The sequence below is a fragment of the Phyllostomus hastatus genome, unplaced genomic scaffold, assembly GCF_019186645.2.
Source record: "Phyllostomus hastatus isolate PE091 unplaced genomic scaffold, TTU_PhHast_1.1 phas_contig_38, whole genome shotgun sequence".
In the NCBI taxonomy this organism is placed as follows: Eukaryota; Metazoa; Chordata; class Mammalia; order Chiroptera; family Phyllostomidae; genus Phyllostomus; species Phyllostomus hastatus.
In genome coordinates this window covers 35,111,102-35,132,872 of record NW_025333869.1, presented here as the reverse complement: position 1 = coordinate 35,132,872, position 21,771 = coordinate 35,111,102, and the positions used below count along the sequence as shown (strand labels likewise).

The following is a 21,771-nucleotide window of genomic DNA, read 5'->3' as shown; positions in this document are numbered from 1 at the left end:
TTTAGAAAAGGAAGCAAAGATAAAAATTACTGAAACTTTAAATATATGTCCCATTTGACTCAGCAAATCCACTTCCTAATATTTATCCTGAAAGTGTTCTTAAGCAGGTATCAAATGTGTGCACAGACATGCATTGTAGTCACAGAATCACTACCAAAAATGGTCCGTTGGAATGGGGCTCATTAAACCAAGTGTGGTCTGACCAAATAATCAAATACTGACACTGCCTTTTAAAAAAGGGAGTAAGGCCACTCTATATATTGGCAAGGAAAAAGCTGTAAAATACAGTAAGAAAAAACAGAAAAGTGCAAAAAGAGTATGTTCATTGTACTATTATTTGTATTTTAAAAAGTTTATACACACATATATAGGGAAAATATATAAAAAATGTGTAATTGTGAGAATTGAGTGGCTGGGGATCAGAGGTGAGACAGAGACTTATTTTTCCCTGCATACCGTTCACTACATTATCTATTCAAACAAACTAGTTTGAGCAGCCGAAAGGCAAATAACGTTCGAGACCCACGCAGATGCACAACGATCTCAGCGAGTGCTCAGAAATCTAGTTCCTTTCACTTCCAACTCAGCATCTTGACCTTTTCCAAAATAATAAGTACAAATTCCAAAAGCATTTATTCAAGTACCATGAACAAATGTTAGCTACAGCTAAAATTTAGCAGTAAGGACGATAAAGGTTCAAATCTCTGCATTAATGCCCCCAAAATACATTGTGGTCTCGTGCAATATTTTGTTAGCACAACCCCATAGATGAATGCAAGAAAGAAGACTAAAAATAATTCCTGTGAGTTTAGAGCCTCCTGAAATTTTTTGAATTATTTCTTAGAAGTATTTTAAACTAGTTGCCCGGCCATACTGTAAGTTTTAAAAATAATCTATCCCAGGATGACAAGACAAATGTGGACTGATAATGAAGTACAGTTTGAATTTGATTAGTACAAATTAAATAGCAAATGTCAATAAAACCCTATACTTCTGGTAAGTGGACTAATTCTGCAGACGGAAGACCAGTGAAGCCAGAGACTACATACGCTGTAACTGTGCGGCTCTCAGCTGCTTCTTCAGCCGCTCTACCTCATTCTTTAAAAACCGGATGTGGCGCATCATGTTTTCTGGAGAGTCGATCTCCATGGAGATGTCTCTAGGTGATGGGGGAGCCGAGACTGGCTGGTCTAATTTCTCCTGCAGAATTCTGTATTAAAAAAAAAAAAAAATCCAACAATGAGAAACAGTTTGCCTTTGAAAGACAAAACAACATCCTAGCTGTAGGATTTGTTTTCTAAAAGCTCTTGTAATGAATGAATTACAGTATGAATTCACAGGGTAGCTTATTTCCTCTGCCCACTTTATACCAACTTCTGGTCACCCTTACCTGGCATTCAGGTCACAGGACAGAGCGGAAGGATCCACCCTCCTTTTTTTCCTTTAAATAGCCACTGGTAATTATGCATTCCTGAAAAAATCACTAGCACTTGCTTCTAAACAGTGTATCTGGCATATGGAAGGCATTCAGTTTTCTGCTCACGAGATATTTGACATGTTGGTTGAGGACATGGAGATACTAGAGAAATTTCCCTCAATGCTTTCAGTTGAAATTTATTTACTGCACAGTATGAATCTGTGGATGGTGGCATAGCATGGAGACTCAACTTATAAAATTCCCTCCTGAAAAACCAGTCCTGAGGGCGTGGCCAACTAGATGAGAGGCCCTTTGCTGCTGGTCATAGCTAAGGCAAAAAGTTAAAAACAAAACAAAACAAAACAAAAATTTACAGGTCAATAATTGGTAGTGCCACCCCCTCTACCAATTATGATTAGTTTGAAGCACACAAAATGTTTATGTATATTCAACAACTTTTGACTTACAGATGTCAATTTCACATTACTCAACCCAATAATTGCAATATATGACACCTTGATTGTGTTCTACGAAGGAAGACACAATAGAAGGAAGACAGTTGTAATGGTCTCTACATTAATAGTGTTAAATGTTTCCTAATTCCATTTATTAGTACCGATGCAAAATGCAAACCACAGTTGGTTCAACTATAGCTTGAGTATTTCCCTGTGGATATATCTCTAATCTTCACTTTTCTTACAGCCTGTGGTATGTTTCTATTTTGCAGATCTTGAGATGAGCTCAAAATAATTTATAATGTTCATCCAAATCCAATACTTATGGCAAAAGGAGCTCGCTTAGCACACAAGAGACCCTGGTGAAAAATTAATAAGCATTTTCAGGAAATGCCTTTTCAGTGCCCACACACATACAGAACTCCTGGCCGTTCTTCAAGCCCTGCTCCAGCCCCCCGCAAAGTGTGCAGCACTTGGAAGTAAGGACCTAACAGGATCTTGCACAGAGGGGTTCCAGAAATGTTTGCTGTTGAATGACATTTCAGATCCATGTGCATACATTTAATGCAAAGAACCCTAACCTTAAATAGGTACAAGTATTTCTTTATAAGAAGTTTTAAAACAATTAGATAATAATTATTCTATCAGAATCTCAGCCTTCCTAACCAAGTACATGCTTGTGATGTGTAATAGTTAACAGTATACAGTACATGTGTTGTGCACTTTAGAAGGAGCGGGGAAGTCAGTTGAAGAAGGTAAAAACATTAGAACTACAGCCATCCCTTGAGAAATGCCAAGGTGAACAATGGCACCTTGACCAGTTTCTTCATAGCCTTTGACACCAAATGAAAAGACATTCTACTGGGACTGTGTGAGGGAAGTATGAAGAGGTGACCAACAGGAAAACAGGTTAGAAGCCTTCTAGCATTTTTTTCATTTGACAGAATTAAATGGGGTGCATCAACCACAGAATTAAATGTCTCTTTGCTATTCTTCGGTCACACCCAGAATAGTACCCTAGTCACACACGCACGTCCCACACTGAACAGCAAGACTGAACAAACCGCTTTTCAGCTTCGAGTTTATCCATTCTTTTCCAGAGACGATTAACTAGTGCTTCTTGCTCTTGTTCCAAAGTATTTTCAAGGTCAATCTTCTCTCGTCTCAACTAGAGGAAGAAAAAAAGTTTTACTGAGAATAGTAGGCCAGTTAAACTTTGTTAATTAGATTTCTTGATTGGACCATTAAGACCTCTTTACATGGAGAAAACTGCAAAGAAATAGCCAATTTTCTGGCACAGACACATTAAGTGCATCTAGTTCTTAAACTTTAATTGAGAAAACCAAGACAGGTTCATTCTTGGATGCTAAATCTTAATTGCTGTACGGTACATTGCCTGTGTTAGCACTGATTCAAGACACGCAGCAAGTCTTCCTTAAAGAGGATGTGGGGGAGCTCTGCTTCCCAGCCATACCAGGAATTATCTGAGTTTATCTGAGCCCCCAAGTCCTGCATGTAGTTCAACATTAAATCAAAAAGACTTTATCAGCATTTATATAAACAACTTAAACACCTGAAGGCAATTCTACAAATTGGTCAATGGATGCATATCAATATGTCCTAAAATACAAAAGTAGGCACAAAATGATAACCACGGAATTCACAATACTGGTTACTTCTGCGGAGGTAGGGAAGAAGGGAAATTTGATTTGGGGCAGGGTATGCAGTTGTGGAGGGAACCCCAAACTGCAGTCTGTTCATACAAAGAAGCAATAATGGAAAAATTAATTTCATCCATTAATACCGAAAAATATGAAAATATGGAAAACAATGTCAGACACTGGTTAACAGGATGCAGCAGGAAACCAAGAAGTCAGAGAGTTCTGCCTTTGTGGAACTTACATTTTAATGGTGTCAAGAGAATAAATGAAACAAACTATATACTTGGCAGAGAGTGAAAGGATATGAAGAAAAAGAGGGCAAGTGAGAGGGACAGAAGTGCAATGATAAAGAGACTGCACAGTGACAGGGATAAAGAGGGACAGTGCAATGATAAAGAGGGAATGTGTTATACCAGTTTTTGTATGTGTCTACAGATTTGAGAAGTTAAATAATCTTAACAGGGATTTTCTTTAAAAAGAGAGAAAGGCTATGTTACTGCCCTTATGCTGTCCCTGCAACCAGGAGCAATCCACCTTTTCCGTCATCGAGTCAACAAATTATTTTTGATCGCACAGCTGCAAAAATGCCGAAGTGGCAGATTTCCCGTTCCCTTAGGAGGTTGCAGAGGCCAGCTCCACACTGATCGCAGATCCCCGTATACGCAGTGAAGTGGGACCAACACTGAGTACAAAATGTACCCTTTCAGTGCAACCAAAGTAGACGCCATTCAACAAGTAAATGAGCCCAGATCACAGAGTCAACGAAGAATACAGCTTTAAAATATTTTCTTGGCCTGGGGAAGGAGGGAGGAAGAAACACGATTTCAGAGTAAGTCAGAAGCATTCTGTGCTGTGAGGTTGGGGGTGGGCTAAGGCATGCTGGCTCCTCAGCTAAGGCATGCTGGCTCCTACCTAAAGCCATGAGGAAAAACCTAGAAAGCCTCGCAGAACTCCTACGTAACTTGGTGATTCTCCGTGCTGACCACATGTTTGGCCAAGCTTTGAGTATAATTCACAGCCATTTTTTAAACAAACAAAATTCTAAGGCATATCTGCCCATTAAGGGCCCTGTTCCTATGTTTAACTAAAAGCATTATAGCACATACTTTGTAGCGAGAAAAAATTCAAGCAAGGCATCATCTTGTAGTAGAGAAACTTATGCCCAATTACTTTTCATTTTAGAGTATAATCATGCATAATGCTAACTAATAACTCTGAAAATCAAAAGCAAGATCAAGCTGTCTTTGCCTATGGATAACCTACTAGACATGTGGTTCTGGCAGATCCTCACCCTCGGTGAGCCCCGACATCCTCATCTGTAAAAGGAGTGGCTGGCCTAGTTGACTTCTGAGGCCGCTATCCAGACTACCCCTTCTATCATTCTCTATGGTTCTCAAGATGGCAGCTGTCTTCAGTCTGAACTAGCTCAGGCACCAATTTTCAGAGCTAGAAGCAGCAAGACCAATCATCTAAACCCACACTCTCTTTTTAGAGCTGAAGAAATGACCAACTGGCCTGAGAGTGGACGTGACTGCAACGAAGTGACACCACCAGGAGAGGAACGCAGACACTATGGTGTCCAAAAGAGCTGGGTCCCGTCCTTCCAACAAGTACAGGGCATCTTCAGGGAACGTAGGGTTTGGGGTGAATTATGCTATGGGTTGTGAGCCTATCTGCCGACAAGTCTTGGAAGTAGCAGAGTAGGGGGCAACTTCATGAGTCTGAGAGCATAAGGGAACAGATGAGAGCCAGACAAACAAGTTGGAAATGTACATGAATCTCAGCTTCTTTTGGGCCAGCTATCCATTCACCTCCCACTTCAGCAAACCAAGGCTTCCTGGGGGTGACACTGGGTTTGCTGTACCAATTTGCTCTCCTAATTTATTTCCATGAAGCAGGCCACATGGAAGGCCTCAGCTCAGCAACTCCAACTTGGGAGTCTCATTACACAGGCTGGCAGTGCTGGAGGAACTCACACGGTTTAGCTCCTGAAGAGCAGGGTTTACCATCTTGTTTCTCCAACTTCAAAAGTTCCCACTCTTCAGCACTGCTGAGGAGTCCTCACAGACACTGTGGGGCAGCGAATTAAAGAACATGGTATTATTTATGATTATGATTAACTGCCCATTCAATTCTTTATCAGTTGCCCATCCACCCCCTGCTCACTAATTCCACAGCCTACACATTTGGAGCCAAAGCGTCCACACCAGTTCTGCCAATTCAGGTAGAAGGAGCTTTTTCAGTGCCTGTTACACTTTCCTGCTCTCAAACAACCCTCAAATCTAGCAGTATATGTTAAATTTACAGGGTAAGTCAGAAATGCATGCTTAAATCAGAACATCAGCCCAATGATGCATTGCTTTCATTATGTTGGTCTCTATCTGTATTACTATCTCCTATTTCCTTCCTAATAATATCAGATCACTTTTTAATTCAGTGTTCATGCAACAGGCATTGTCATCCAACGCCAAACATCTGATTCTCAGGCTAACCTGAGCCCCTTCTGACAACTTACTCTGCGAGCACCAATGGATGTAGCCAATTTGTGGAACACATTCATGTGAAAGGCTGCTTTGTAACTAAGTTCAACGGGCTGCCAAATTCTTTACTTCTCTTCAGTAGCTCTCCTTCTCATCACAGGTTAATTAATATCAGACCAAGAGTTCTCATTTTGTTCCCAAAATAAATGGAGAACTCCTTTAATAGATAAACTTAGTTATACAAATATAATAGACTCATTTGAATTAACAGCCCTTCCTACCTGTGTCTTCTCAATGGGCAGATACCAACCTCCACCCAAAAAGCAGAAGATAGCAAGCAGCTGAGAAATGGCTCCCGGACACTACCAGACTTCTGTCTCACTGCAGCACGTTCCCACTCGAAGGGAACCAGGACGCTGGGATGGAGGCAGAGGTGAGGGAAAGGAACACCTGGCAAAAAGGACTGATGAGAACGTTAGCCTAACCACTGCATTCAACCACAGTCTTCTGAAAGGTTTTAGTGGATCTTTTCAATCTACTTTGAAAAGTTTTAGTCTTAACCAGCATACAATCATCATTTCTATGAGAAAATATATTTTGAACCCCAAACATCTGACTTAAAAAACAAGTTCTGGGTTTGGAGGGATGAGTGAAAAAGGGGAAGAGATTAAGAAGTACAAAGTGCCAGTTGTAAAAAACATGGGGATATAAAGTACAGCACAAGGAATATAATCAATAATACTTTAATAACTGTGTACAGTGTCAGATGGGTACCACACTCATCAGGGCGATCACTTCATAAGCACAATGTCATACACCTGAAACTAATATAATATTGTACTTTGACTGTAACTGAAAAAAAAAGTTTTCTAAAAGGCAGCTCATTACAACTAATCCAAGACAATAGAGAGAGGGGAAAGCCCATGGTGGGGCTACCAGATAAACTGAACACAGACACAAAGTCTATTATGATGTATAGTAAAAAGCACTTAGAATGCTGATGGTACAGGGTGTAACTGAGGTTTGAGAAAAGAAATTGCAGAGTACTCTCTAGGTCCTACATTAACCAAATTCTTAGAGTTGGGTAGATTTTTTTTTTAACAGAAAGAGGCAAACCCCAAGAAAACAAGCGGGTAATGGGGATTAACACAACAATTCCCCCAAACCTCCCAGGTCAGGCAGTAGTATCTGAAGGCCATTAGTGGCTCAGCCCAATTTTCTATCAATTTATTATGTAATACCATAGATGGTCAAAGTGGTGACTGTGGAGGTATAACAGAATCATCTGGGAAAATAAAAAGCACAATATTCAGAAAATGATTTAAACAAAGTCAGAAAAACAAAGACAGTTTTTTCAATGGACTGAATGTTTGTGCCCCAACCCCCCAAAAATTAACATGCTGAGCCTTAATCCCTAGTTTGATGGTTTGGAGCTGGGGCTTTTGGAAGGTAGTTAGGTTTTGTTGATATCATGAGGGTGGGGCCCCATCATGGGATCAGCACCTTTTCTAAGAGTCATGAGATACTTTGCAGCTTGCTGCAGCCTTGAAGATGACCCTCACCAGAACCTCATCAAGCTAGCACCCTGATCTCAGACTACAGGACTCCGAAACTGTGAGAAGTAAGTTTCTGTTCTTTATAAACCAGTCTATGATGTACATTATAGCATCACTAATGGGCTACGACAGTTTTATTTGTAGCAGAGACAATAAAAGATCTTACCCCATTCCGTCCTACTTTGCCAATACATTTGAGTTAATCAAGGTTTTATATATACAGGTGGTCCTCACTTAATGTTGTCGACTGGTTGTGTGACTTTATGCAGAACAATGTATGACAAAACCAATTTTACCCTAGACTAATAGATGTGAACACGAGTTAAGTTCCTACAGCATCTCATCAATGTCATAGAGAAATGATGTTAGTCAAGGACCTGCAATACGTATAGAGAAGTGACTAATAGGATTCATGAGGGAGCTATTGAAATGTGTCGTGTGTACTGACATGAAGAGCTGAGAACAACGTACAATGGTCCTTGCTCCTTGCTCTGCAGCAAAGCCTTCACAAATTAAAGCAACAGAGACAAGTCAAACTTAAACGCTGCCTCAGTAGGCGCCTGTTCAGGCAATCAGTGGAATTTCACTCAGCCCTGGCAATTCTCCTAGGTGGGAAGACATCTGCCCCTTACCTTCTGGAAAAAAAACATTTTCTGAAGAAATCAAGCGGCCAATTTGTGTTACCGATGAGTTACGACAGGTGTTCATACAGCACAGGGCCCCTGAAGTACCTATGTGATTAATCAAGCTGATCACAGAGAGGGCCGACAGAAGCCTGCCGGGGAGAGGAAGGGAAACGGAACGGGAGGATGGCCACGTTCACGTGTGGAAAAGAAATTCATCTGCGCACCTCGGAAGTACACTGACAGAGAAAAGTAAACATGCAAAAATCAGAAAGCATTACACATACAGCAGGATAAACAGAGTTGTCCCTTGGATAAAAGTAATACTGGTGATAACTTACCTTCCTACCTTTTCCAGCCCCAACCTGATTTAGTGAAATTTATTTTTTAGCAAAATAAAAAAATCTAATTCTAAAAAATGACTATTTCCTAATATAATTCATATATCCCTTAATTTAGGGTGTTAATTTACATACATAAAATACAGAATGAGCGAATAAGCTCTCAAAGGACAAATGGTAGTGACAAGCTTAGCTATCTGGATGACTGAGCATTTTCCAGATTGCCCAGAGTTAACCTTCTTACCAAAGCTTGCAACTTTTTCTTCTCAAAAACTGTGTTCCTATAAAAATTAGTTTTTTGAAATGGACATAACTTCAGGACAGCATTAATATCCCATTAACTTTAATGTGTGGAAAATGGCACTATGCATGTCACAGTTTACAAGCTCAGTGAATTTTGCTTCTGTTCAGTGATGCTGAGAAACTAAGGTCTTTATGAAAGACATACACATAATTACTCAGACTTCTATAGTTAATAGACTTACGTTTTCATCACGTGGGTATCAGCACAATACTAAACAAACTTGCATACCAGGTTTACATTGCTAGGGGACTCTAGTACCAAATAATTAACGTGGATGGACAGCAGGTTTCAACGTCCTTGGGTGGACATTCTTTCGGCTGCCTCAAGAGTGCAGGGGAAGAGGCCTTGGGAAAGAAGTCCTATCATAGTGTATGTTGCCAATGCACTATTACGTCAGTGGCTACCATCTGTCCATGATCTAAAATAAACTTCCTCAAGAAAGTAACATTAGGGAAACTTTTCTTGATGTGCTTTATCCAAAATGGAAATTCTTGGATAAAAGAAATCACTTCTCTGTAGTCATTACCACATCCAACCCACTGCCTTACACAGACTTGCTAGATTTACTTAGCCATTCACTTATTGGCTGTGGTTCAGCAAAGGGAGACAGCCTCTTCTAAATCACCAACTGAATTCTTGTTTTGGTCATAAAGCACCAGACTTCACACATTTCAAAATTCGGAAGCAAATAGGAAGTCTCTGTACAGTGTCTCTGGACTTCGCTGCCCTAACTGCAGCACACCAAGGCCCTTCAGTTTGCCAGCGGTCTCCATCCTCAGTGCAAGACCAGACATGTACACGGCTGGATGGTGATGAGCTTCCTCTCTACACAGGAAACAGATTTTGAATATTTTCCCTGCCATCATGTACCGCTGTCTGTACAAACTGATCCATGTGGCAAGTGGTATCGGATACTTCAAAATAGAGTCGGACAAGATGGAACACAGCGAGTTTCTGTCCATCATTGAAACAGGGATTAGGGGAGGAAGCCCAGGGATTGGGAGGGGGTGCTGTGGTCACATCCTATAGAACCCAGGCGGCAAACACAAGCCCTGAGGGATGAATCCGGCCCTCCGCCCTGTTTTATCCGGCCAAGCAGCTTGTTTCTACCCAGCGGCAGCGTCAAGCTCTTGCTTAGCTGTTCAGGAGTAGTTACATTTATACAGTCTTAAAATTAAATTACATTTGGCCCTTTGAAGGCAACGGCGAGGTAGATGTGGCCCCTGGTGAAAATGAGTGTGACATCTCTGCCACGGAGACTTATCTGTGTCTCTGGCACAGCTCAGTGTCTACTTTCATAGGTCTGGAGTCGGGACCTCTTGGTGGGCGTCAAGACATGCTGATAGCTCCCTGATCACAAAGTAAATCCACTGGAAAGAAAGCCTGCTGAAGCTTCTTTAGAGTACTGCATATTGCCCTTAGTTTGCCTACTTCCAAGGCACCAAATCCCACTCAATTTTCACCTGTGCTCCAAGGCTTCCCCCTTTCCAAACAAACAGCAGGTAGAATGCCTGCACCCAAGCTTCTCAAATCGCCCAAACATCCTCAAGAATTTGCTACAAATTCCCACAAAGTGGACTTCAGGGTTTACTATGATCATGTCTGGCTGTACCCCCATGCAGCTCATCTGAATGTGCACACACAGGTTATTACTTTTTACAAAAAAAAAATTAAAAGCAAGGCAGCAAATTATAACACATCATTGTTAAACAAGAGGAGGAGGAGAAAGAAGGGAAATGAAAAAACTATAAATAGTTGTTTGGGGAAGCTGCAGTCTAGCTTATGTTTTATCATTTTTGTACTTACATGTTTTCCAAGTTTTCTTTAAAAAGCAATGGATTAATTTTATAATGCAAATGCTTAGTAATACAGATTCCTAGACTTCCATAGTTGAGGTCAGTATTTGAAATCAAATTTCAAAGTAAGCACAGTGGTCACTAAATTTTAGCTCCATCATGCAAGTGAACCCTCAAGGAACATGGATGTTCTTGGGGGGAAAAAAGGCACACAGACCCAGCAGGTGCTGCCCAGAGCGATGCGGCAGAGTCCTCCCGCTGCCAGGGGCTTCAAGGGCAGCTGTGAGCGTGAATGAAATACTCAGAAACCCAGTATGATCGCACTGCCCGTGAATTTAAGAAATATTTGGTTCCACCTCAAAAAAAGAAATCAACCAAGGATGCAAACCTGAACCTGAACCCCTAGCCACTCAATTCTCAGCTGTCTCAGTCACGAGGACACAGAAGTTACCTGTGTACCTCACCTGAGTTAGTTGTTTTGGCTACTAAAATAAACAGCATCAGCACTGTACACAGACCCGCGGTGCTGTCAGTTTCGCCCGTACTTGGAATGGATTAACTTCCAGACGTCCTGCAGACATGCTTCACTAAGAACCACTGTTCTAAGAGTCAGGAACCTAAAACTTCCCTTTTGTCCTCATACAACCTAAAATATACTGTTTCCTTGTTTCATTTTAGAAAGTGAAATGAAAGTTTGTTCTTTTTTTCTAAAATAGTAATGCTGCTCTTCTCCATCACAACACAAGACTGCACAGAGCATCCACCTCTTATCAGTGTCCCTAGGGTCACTGGCCTCCCGAACTCAGGCTCCATAGCAGAGTTCGGGCTTTCTTAGCAGAGTTTGTGGCAAATGCCAGGCACATAGCAAAGGCGTGTTGAATTCACATAGGGTGTGTGCCATCTCAGTGCACTGACTGCAGCAAGGACGTAAAGGATGTCAAAGCAGTAGGGTCACAGATGATATGTGAGCACACGGAGATGCATAAATTAAACAGCTAACCAGGTGAAGGAAGGTGAGCCTCAATATTATTTAAGACTCAGATAATATGCATGCACATTTTCCTGGACATTTATATAATATGTCACTTACCATATAGAACAATATAATGTCATTTACCATAGACATTAGGTAGAAACTTTCATTATAAATAGCAGCAGCTACAATTTTGGAAGAGCTGATTAGATGTGAGTCATCAGGGACTTTACCTTACAGGGAATTTATAGGGAAGAAACAATTTAACTGTTTGCTAATTACTATTTATGTGCCAAGCATTACAAGAAAAGGACTGAAGGCTTGGAAATACTTCATAGCACAGATACCCTAAGTGACTGGGTGGGGGGTGGGCACGTAGGTAAGACGAACAAGGATGGAGACGGGGAGGGAGAAAGCGGTCCAGGTGAAGGAAACAGACCCCTGGAGATCTAGGGCAGGAAAGCACTGGGCACATCAGAGCATGTTTTCAAACTGCAGGTCACAACCCATTAGTGGATTGTGAAATTAGTTGAGTCAGTCGTGACCTACATTTTGCTAAAAACGAAATAGGGCTGAATGAAAATCAGTGCAAAGCATGTAAGGTTGTTTGATGAAACTTGTCCCAGTCATATATACAGTAACAAAAACATCAGCGCACTGGGTTACATTTCAACTGATTTCTGGCTGTGCCATCGCACTGGAACAAGTGCAGCAGAGGGATGAAAAGACTTCAGCACGCATGGCGAGTAAGGGAGGCACAATGGAAGATTAACGCCCCCAACAAACCTACAGGTTAGATATTGTGTCTGTTTCCCAACAGAAATCAAACTGCTTTCCTGACACCACTCAGCTTATCTAGATGGACGGAAAATTTGAACCTAGAGAAGAGTGTCCTTGAACTACAACAGGCTAAAATACTGTTGGTACAAATGAATGGTAATGAGTGAAATTACCATTCCAATTCTAAATCCAACCTTTAGATGTGTGTGGGCCTCTGTGGTTGAGGAGGAAAGGACATCTTGAACAGGAAAACATACCCCAAATTTCAGGAGTGACTGAGAAAACGACACTGGACCCACTGCAGGGAAAGGTAAGGTGTCTTGTACATGGTAGGCAATCCTGTCCATCACGTGTCAGCTGAATTACGTGACATGACAAATGCTCCTCTAATTTATCCCAGTATTTTTCTGTTGTATCACCTAATACATACACAGTTAGGTACACAGTCCACCTGTTTACGGCTGCTGTTTTCTTCTTCCCCATAAGACAATTCTGTAAGCCAAGTGCATAGAGGGCCCTCATATCTGCCAAGCCAAACTTCACTTAATAAATAAACCAGTGTGTGCCTTTTAATGCCAGTTATCCTTCTCCAGAGAAGAAAAGAATCCTTCCTCGTTGGCAGAAATCACTCAGATCAAGATTTCTTGACTCAGAGAATATTCCAATTTCTAAATGTTCTTACCTAAAAAGATGTGAATACCAAATTAGAGATTAACGCTGAAGACCTGTTGAACAAAAGTCTTCCAATAAGGGCCACCAGTGTTTGCTGAAGAGCCCCTAACAACACTCAAGTCACGGTGACTAGACTAATCCAGTTTATTAGACTAATACTATTAGTGCTGCAAAGACCTTGTAATCTCACATTATTCTGAATGTGATTTTTTACATCATCCCATAAATTGTCTTTTGGAGTTAACCATTCAGAATGCTAAATAAATGCCAAAAGGGTAACTAAAATAAATAATTAAGAACTCCTCCTGGCTGGGTGATTCAGTTGGTTAGAGCGTTGTCCCGATACACCGAGGTTGCGGGTTCAATACCCCACTCAGGGCACATACAAGAATCAACCAATGAATAATAAATAAGTGGAACAACAAATCTCTCGCTCTTTTGCTCTCTATCCCTTCCCCACCCTCTTTCTCTCTTTTTCTAATTAAAAATACAAACAAACAAACAAACAAACAAAAAATACTCCTTAGCTGTGTTAACTTGAGGAAAGCCTCTTGTTCTCCATCTGGGCTTCCATTTCTGAAAAAGCAATATAGGTAGGTTACGCCACTTACAAGCCACCTTGGCCGGTCACCAAGCAGCAAGCCACACCATGCCCTCCTCTGCAGCAAGTTCTGGGCAGAGAGAAAAGGTGAGCAGGAGGCTGTTGTCCCAAATCCTGGGAGGAGATCTCATGCCTTGCCTCTGGATTTCCTCATCATTTCCCCATTGTCTCATGTCTCCACTATAGTCTGGGGACAAAGACAGTCTTCCCCCAACACAGCCTTCCAGATCCGAAATCCTGTGAATTCACATACTGCAGAACACCAACAAGGACAGACAGAACCATTAACAGCACAGAGACCTGGGTGATGAACAAGCTGTAACATTCCCTATTTGAAGAATGAAAAGATCCCAGATTCTAGATACAAGGGGACAATAAATGCTATCTGACTGATTAACTGTGCAAGCAAAGGCCAGACTTTTGGGGAGAGAAACTTACAATGGGGGCCTTCTGGCATGTGAGCTGACTGGGGCCTATTTTGAAAAAAAGGCCAAGAAAAACATCATTAAGTCTCAAACACTGTTAAGTTCTCCTTTACAGATAATGGGCAGGGGCCCACTTAAAAACCATTGTAATCCAAGCTGTATCTTTAAAACGTATTATGGCCAACTCAAACCCCTGGTAGAAGACCTTTCAGTATCTCTACAGCAGGTACAACCCCTTAGGTTCAAAAGATGGATTATTTTAAAATTAATAGCGGCAATCACCTCATGCTGAGTGCTTACAAAGCAGACCTTATGTGAGTCACCTTACGCTCTCCCCCATTCACTGTATCCAACATAAGTTTGCTAACACAGCCATTTTATCAGAAAGGAAACTGAGGCTGCAAAGTGAACTGACTGGGACAATGGGACTGAGCCACAGAGAAAACAATGAATTTGGACCTCTATCTCACACCATACCCAAAAGTTAACTCAAAATGGATCAAACACCTAAATGTAGAAGTAAAAAGTATAAAACTCTGAGAAAACACAGGGATAAATCTTCATGACCTTCAATTTGGCAATGAAGTCTAAGGACAGCAAAAGCAAAAAAAGAAGAGATAAACTGGATTTCACCAAAATTAAAAATTGCTTCAAAGCACATTATCAAGAAAGTAAAAAAAAATCTAAGTAAATATTTATGAGTGATATATTTGATAAGACACTCGTATCTAGAATATATAAGGAACTTCTACAATTCAATAATAAAAAGACCTTGAATAGACACTTTTCCAAAGAAGATATACAAATGGCTAATCATCACCTAAAAAGATGCTGAACATCATCAGCCATCAAGAACTATAAAACCACAAGGAGATACAACTTCACATTCACCAGGATGGCTATAATCAGTGTAGTGCAGCCACTCTGGGAAAGTGTGGCAATGTCTGCAAAAGAGTTAAACACAGAGTTACCATGTAACCCAGCAATTCCACTCCTAGGTATGCACCCAAGAAAAATGGAAATCAGATGTCCACACAAAAAACTGTACATGAATGTTCATAGCACAAGTATTCATCATAACCAAATGATTGAAACCACCCAAATTTCCATCAAATGATGAATGGATAAACAAAATGTGGTATATCCATTCAGTGGAACATTATTTGGCCAGGAAAAGAATGAAGTATGCTACATACACATGCTGCATCATGAATAAAAACATTATGCTAAGTGAAATAATCCAGTCACAAAGGACCACATACTATATGATTCTATTTATGGAAAGTATCGACATAATGGGCAAATATGTAGAGACAGAAAGTAGAGTAGTTCTTGCTTAAGGCAGGTGGGGGTTGACGGCTGAAGGGCACACAGTTCCTTTGTGAGGTGATGAAAACGTTGTAAAATTGACATGTGGTGATGGTTACACAACTCTGAATATGCTAAAACCACTGGATTATACAATTTTAAATGGGTGATTTGTATGGTATGTGAATTATAGCTCAATAAAACTGTTATCAAAAGAAATAAAAAGTGAACCAAGATATTAAGCAGAGGAAACAGGTTCACATCTGGTTCCTTACAAGTTCTGTGCCCAAGTTCTGTGCCCAGGTCCTGAATGGTGCACTGAACCGCCTTCCAAATGACAAATGACCACTCTCCAGTCACCTGTCCAAATCCACACTTCTTCCAACAAGGCAGTTGGTAGGGCATGAGACACATGGAAAAATTGCCTTCAAATAGCTTATAATGTTGTCAGAAAAGCAAAGCATGTCCTACACATACATTATAAAGCATAGTATAGTGCATGCCTTTACTCTTCAGATAATAATCTGTAGTATAGAATACATAATACAATATAGACTATGACATAGAGTATATAATATATTACAGGTGATAATTCTAAGTGATGACCACAGAGAAGGTCAGAGAACTTCCATGGAAACCAAAAAGAGATTTATTTCTGCTGGAGGAAAAAAATAAACATTTCCCTTAAACAATGACTAAAATTACTTATAGCGAAACAAAATAGGGAGTAAATTTCCCAGTATTTGTTTAATCATCCTCAACCTATCCAAAGCACAGGGGAAAATGTTTTACAGAGATGTTAAATTTCTCCACCTTGATTAAAATAGGGACTTGATATCCTGGATCTGAGGTTTATTTCTTCTACAGGGCTTAGCAAAGCACATATTCCATTGTGGAAATTCATTTCTTTACTGTTGAGATCTGAAATAAGTCTAAAAATGTACTAAGTTATTAAATCAGGAAGAAAGTGCACTTTGGACCTCATTTTAAAGGGGTTCAGTTACTGAGGTCACCAAAGAGTCTTAAGGGGCTGCAGGCAAACCACCCTCTTAGGGGCCTGACTGCGTTTCTTTGACACTAGGCCTCTACCTCCCCCTGGTGGTCACAGCAAAATGCTGGGGCTTATAGCCCTATTCCCAAGATCTCCTTTGGAGCCTGTGAACAAGAGCGAAGCTGTTTACATTATTGACCACCATCACTGTGAAGGCCATGGCCAAGTGAAGTTCTCACAATACCAACTACTGGGAGAATTTCACTTGGTTAAGTCTTTATTAACAAGTACCACTAACAAGTACTTGGTGTATCAGATACCTGAACGGGACTCCTCGAAGTCTTAACTTGAACAGAACTGACTGGCTATTGCCTATCCTGGGAATTAAACAGGTGAACTTCGGAACAAAATGCTTTTAAACTCTATAGGGAGGAGGAGCCTTCTAAATTTAGATATTGTGCCCAAATTCTAAAGATAAATGGTAAAAATAGATTACTCTGAATATGTATAAAATAGTCAACCCCTGGGAATGGAACTTTTTTTTCTTTTATCTGAAAGGGCTAGAAAAAAATTTTAAGGCCATTATTCATAGTCTTGGAAAACCCACTAACATTCCTCCCTTTGCCATACCAGTAGGTACAAGAATAACACAAAAAATCAGCTAAGTTTCAAACAAATCCTGACTTCTTCTCAAACCTCGCACTCCCATCACCACTCATTCTCAGGCATAATGACGAGGCTGGAGTGGGAGGGTGATTTAAGAACCTGTCAGCATGGATACACAGAAAGATCCCAACATCAGGATAAGTCAGACAACTTAGCATGGAAGGGTTAGCCAAATCATCAAAATGGCAATAGCGATCCAAATTGTTAAGAGCTGGAAGATGTTAATCAACATACTGAACTTTCATGGAAACCAGGTAATAGTACACCATGGTCAGCCTCTTATGTGTCTCAGGGGAAGTAAAATTTCAGGACACTAGAGTGGGGGGAAAGCAGTAAGAGCGGATCTAAGCCAGGAAATAACAGGTGACTCTGTCTGGCACACCAGCCTCGGTGGACCAATAACAGCTGCCTACACTTCTGTGCATCGGAGTCCAAGGACCTATCCAGACGCCCACAGGCAAGGACTGTGACCAAATGCTAATGTCTACCGAGGGCAATAGACAAAGGGATTATGCACTGTTACTTGCTACCCTTTGTACATGTTTAAGCTTACACTCCTAATTTCAGTTGGTCTTTCTCTGTCTATAAACGGAAAACTTGGGCCCAAAGAAGTTAATTCAAGGTTATACAACTAGTTAGTGGTTGAACTGGGGGTGCAACCAAGTCTCTGACTCCATATCTGAATCCACAAATCTAGTGAGGAGAAGACAGGTTTCATAAAAGGTTGCTAATAAATACAAATAAGAAATGCTAATGTTTGTTCTGAAGAACTCTTGAAATAGAAGTTTTAGTTCCACAGCCACACTGTCTCAGGAACTTTCACACAAACTATCCTGTGGTTAAAAACACATTCTTCCCCCTTTGCAAAAAGGAACCTAACATTTCCTGTCTATAAATCAGTACAACACAACATATCTCCTGAAAGTTTATTAACTGCGGTTAGAAAAAGAGAAAGTGCGTGAGAGAGTGAGCAGGTGCTACACAGACCCTCAGTGCTGACTTCAGAAATGAAGTCTCCGCTGCAGCAACAAAGAGCTGAAAGGTATTTTTCATTTATATTCCTCAGGGCATCTTAAAGCTTAAAAGAACAGTTGATTAAATGAGAAAAAAAATGTGCAGAGAGCTTCAGATTCTTACCTGCTCTAATGTCAGCTGCTTAGAAATGGTATCATTCTCCAGTTTTTTAATTTTCTTCATCAGTTTGTTGACCTGGAATTCCTGCTCCTGCTCGAGGTGCTGTTCTAACTCAGCTTTCTCATGCTGCAACTGGAAGGCAAAGAAGACACAGCTGTGGAAATCAAGATACTAAAAGTGGCTTCAAAAGCTGCTTTCACTGAGTAAGAGACATCATTGCAAAAGTTACGTTACTCGTTTATGCACATCCATTCATATGTGTTCCTAGTAACCTGTTTCTCACTGGTCGCTTAACTTACAACCAACAGTTACACTGCGCACACACACAGGTACTTGATCACAGCCAAAGACCAAGAAATGACAGGGCAAATATGTGTGAGCATCAAACCATGATTAAAAACAGATTTCAGTTCTTATGAACATTAAGTGATTAACTCTGTAGAGAGGAATTGGGAGGCTAGGAAATGAGGCAAGGAAGGAAACTTATTTTTTAACATACAACCATAGGAATAAAAGTAAATTATAAAAGAAATTTTGTACTGTCAGTTTTTATTAAATGGATTAGTTTTCTCAGGTTTATACATAGTGACTTTGCTGTGTATAATGCACACCCATGTTTTTGGCCCAAACTTTCAGGAAAAAATTATTTTAGTTTTTTAATTTAATTTATTTTATTTACTTATATTTAGAAACAAAATCAATGATCATATTCCAGGTTATTTTGCACACAGAGATCATTGTTGCTTTCTAGAGTTATTACACTTTTAACACATAAACATAAATAAAACAATTTATATAGACATGGAATTAGCACTTCCCATTTATAATATGCATTCTTATTTTTCCCTAAAATATATGGGCAAAAAAGTGCGCATTATAAACGGCAAAACATGGTAATGTGTGTAGAGTGGGAAGAGATGCTACAATCACAAAACATACATGCTTAATTATTCTGAATGCTATTTCCCAATGTGCTAGTAAGCATGCTTTGGCAAAAATAAGTACAACTCATTATCTTTCTATAATGAGATTGTACATCACACCTCCTACCGTCTTCCCTAAAAACCAAGGGGAAAAGCGTCTTATTTACGCACTTAAAAGGTTATGGTGCCATTGGAAGAGAATATTCAAAAAAAAATAATTTACTCCAACCTTTGAAATCAAAAAGGAATAACAAAAGTCCAGTGGGCACACAACAGGTGGGGTTCTCATTAATAAGGATGCACAGTTTCCAATAGTCTCAACTGGGGAGTTTTGCCGATCACAGTAGGGACTGAAAGAAACAATACCCACAGAGTCTAGTATTTTCAGAACCAAGGAAAGATGAAATAAAGCCTATTAAAAACAATAAAGCACATCCAGTGCAGCACAGCCCATTTCTTCGGGCAGACACTGTGTACCATGCATTAGGCAGGCACGACTGCCCCATTTTATGTCACAGAACAGGTTACTGCACGAGGGCAACTCAGCAGAAACTGGCACCCAAACCCTGCTCTGAACCCCAAACCTGCGTTCTCCCACTAGGATCTGGGCAAACCTAAGAGGGGTTGACTCTGGACTCTCCACCCGCTAATGCCCCGTGTACCTCCGGCATTGGAAAGCCCAACAATTCAATACATAAAATAATGAGCCATGCAGGCTGGCCCAGAGGATGCTGTGCCTCTTTGTGAACACTGTCTAGGGTGCAAAAGACCACAGAGGAAGCTCATCAGGACCCAATCAACCTCGATACCTACCCCTCCCCACATTCGACAATCTCCACTGCTCTGAAAGCACACATTTGGTTAAAAAAAAGAAAGTTTAAAATCCAACATTGTCTTCTAACACTGGAAATGTTGACTAAACAGATGCTGTTTTTCCTCCAACTGTTTTTGATGTGCAACTCCAAAAAAAAAAAAGCTGGTCAACCTTGCAGGGACCCAGAAAAAAAGCAGATGTGAGGAGGTGCTTACAGTGACAAGTCTATTTTTAGCTAGCTCTTTAAAACTCGGGTTCTGCAAGATCAAGCAGTAATTAAAAGAACTAAGAAGAACGGACAGAGAAGAATTCCTGGCATTTCAGACACAGAAGATCCAAATGGGAAAAAATACGACTTGAATGAGGGAAAAAACAGCAAAATGTGCACATCTTCAACTAACATTTTTATTCTATAAACATTTTTTATGTGTTGTCTATCTGCAGACGCTATGCCAATGGGAGATAAAAATCTATGGTTCAGACATTATCCTTACCCTAAAGCAGTTTATTAACACTAAGCTTAAATGGTAGCTACTGGTTTTAGAAAAATGAACTTTAGTCTTATAACCTTTAAGTCATTTGCATAAAGCTTTTCTTGGAGTAACTATATTTTCTTCCAATATGTTTTCAATTGGTACTATTTTTATTTGAAAGAACTTCGTCTCCTTTTTTAGCATTAGGCTTCCGTCCTGAGGGAAATTAACACAATAAAGGATGCAATTTAAAATTGAAAAATCTCTTCCCCACCAAGCAGCATTTGTCACAGAATATTAATCTGAGAAAAGAGAAGGTTCTTGGTGGCTTACTAGAAAATATTCATATGTACACAGATGGTACAGTACGATCAATATCTGATTAATAAAATCTATAAAAGCCCTCAATTTTAAGAAGTAAAACTCTCAGAAGCTATACCCCAAGGAAAATTTGACAGTAAAGATGTCATAACCAGAACTCAAGTAAGGTCCCTGGGTTATACTAACCCATTTGGAAAATATCAAGCCATCCTGAGATCTGTTTGCCAAAAATTGTTTTCATCTTCCCCAAAAGACAGAGCTGAAGCGAACAGCTTTGCTATCTTCTGTGTTATGCCATCTCTCAGGTGACATGCAATGTAGAAGCAGGGCATAAAGTTTCTGAGCAGAACACTAGAGACAGAAAATACGCTTCTTCCTTAGAACAAAGAATCCAGCAATAAAAAGAGAAAATCTTAAGATGAGAGTTAAGTTGAACAAGGAGAAGGAAGAAGAGCAGGGGAAGGGGCCTTCGTAACATTAATAACCACAGAGTTCGCTTCATTATAGTTTGCCTGAGAAAAAAACAGAAATTGACAGTTTTAAATAGATACTATGTAAATTCAAACCATTTGGCCTCATGGGGCTTAAAACACTACCCTGAATTCACCTGACTATTTTAAAGCTGCAGTCCAGAGTACAAACAAAAACCCAAAAAGGAAGCTGGTGCAGGCTGACCCAAGACTATATCAGAAATACAGTCCAGTTTCACCTCAGAGTAGCATCTTCAATATGGGCATGAAATTCAAGGCATGATTTTAAATTTCTAATCAAAGGTCTAATACTTTTATGGGCAATTTTAAATATTCCAAGAAGGTCAGAGATCCTGAACTAGAACAAACTAATTCAAACTAAGAACAGCCAAGCAAATTCTATTAATGTGTTTGAAATACAACTTATGTATTTGCCTTAAATGTATTTAAAGCAAAATGTTTACTTAGGTGGACTGTTTTTTTTCCCCCCCCAAAATCAGAATTTTCTATAAAACCCTTTTTATAAAGTACATCTCAAACATTATGGAATACTCTTATTTGTGTAATATAAGGTTAACATTAACAAA

At 40.0% G+C, this 21,771-nt stretch overlaps 1 protein-coding gene across 1 annotated transcript in view; it reads right to left on the bottom strand.

The window, feature by feature from the left end:
* CCDC6 (coiled-coil domain containing 6) overlaps positions 1 to 21,771 on the bottom strand; it is a 105,505-nt gene that overhangs the window by 18,112 nt on the left and 65,622 nt on the right. The window contains exons 3-5 of the mRNA XM_045841984.1: positions 18,187 to 18,315; positions 2,937 to 3,040; positions 1,050 to 1,210 (exon numbers count right to left, since the gene is read on the bottom strand). Coding sequence (XP_045697940.1) covers positions 1,050 to 1,210; positions 2,937 to 3,040; positions 18,187 to 18,315 — 394 coding nt within the window. The remainder of the gene's footprint in view (positions 1 to 1,049; positions 1,211 to 2,936; positions 3,041 to 18,186; positions 18,316 to 21,771) is intronic.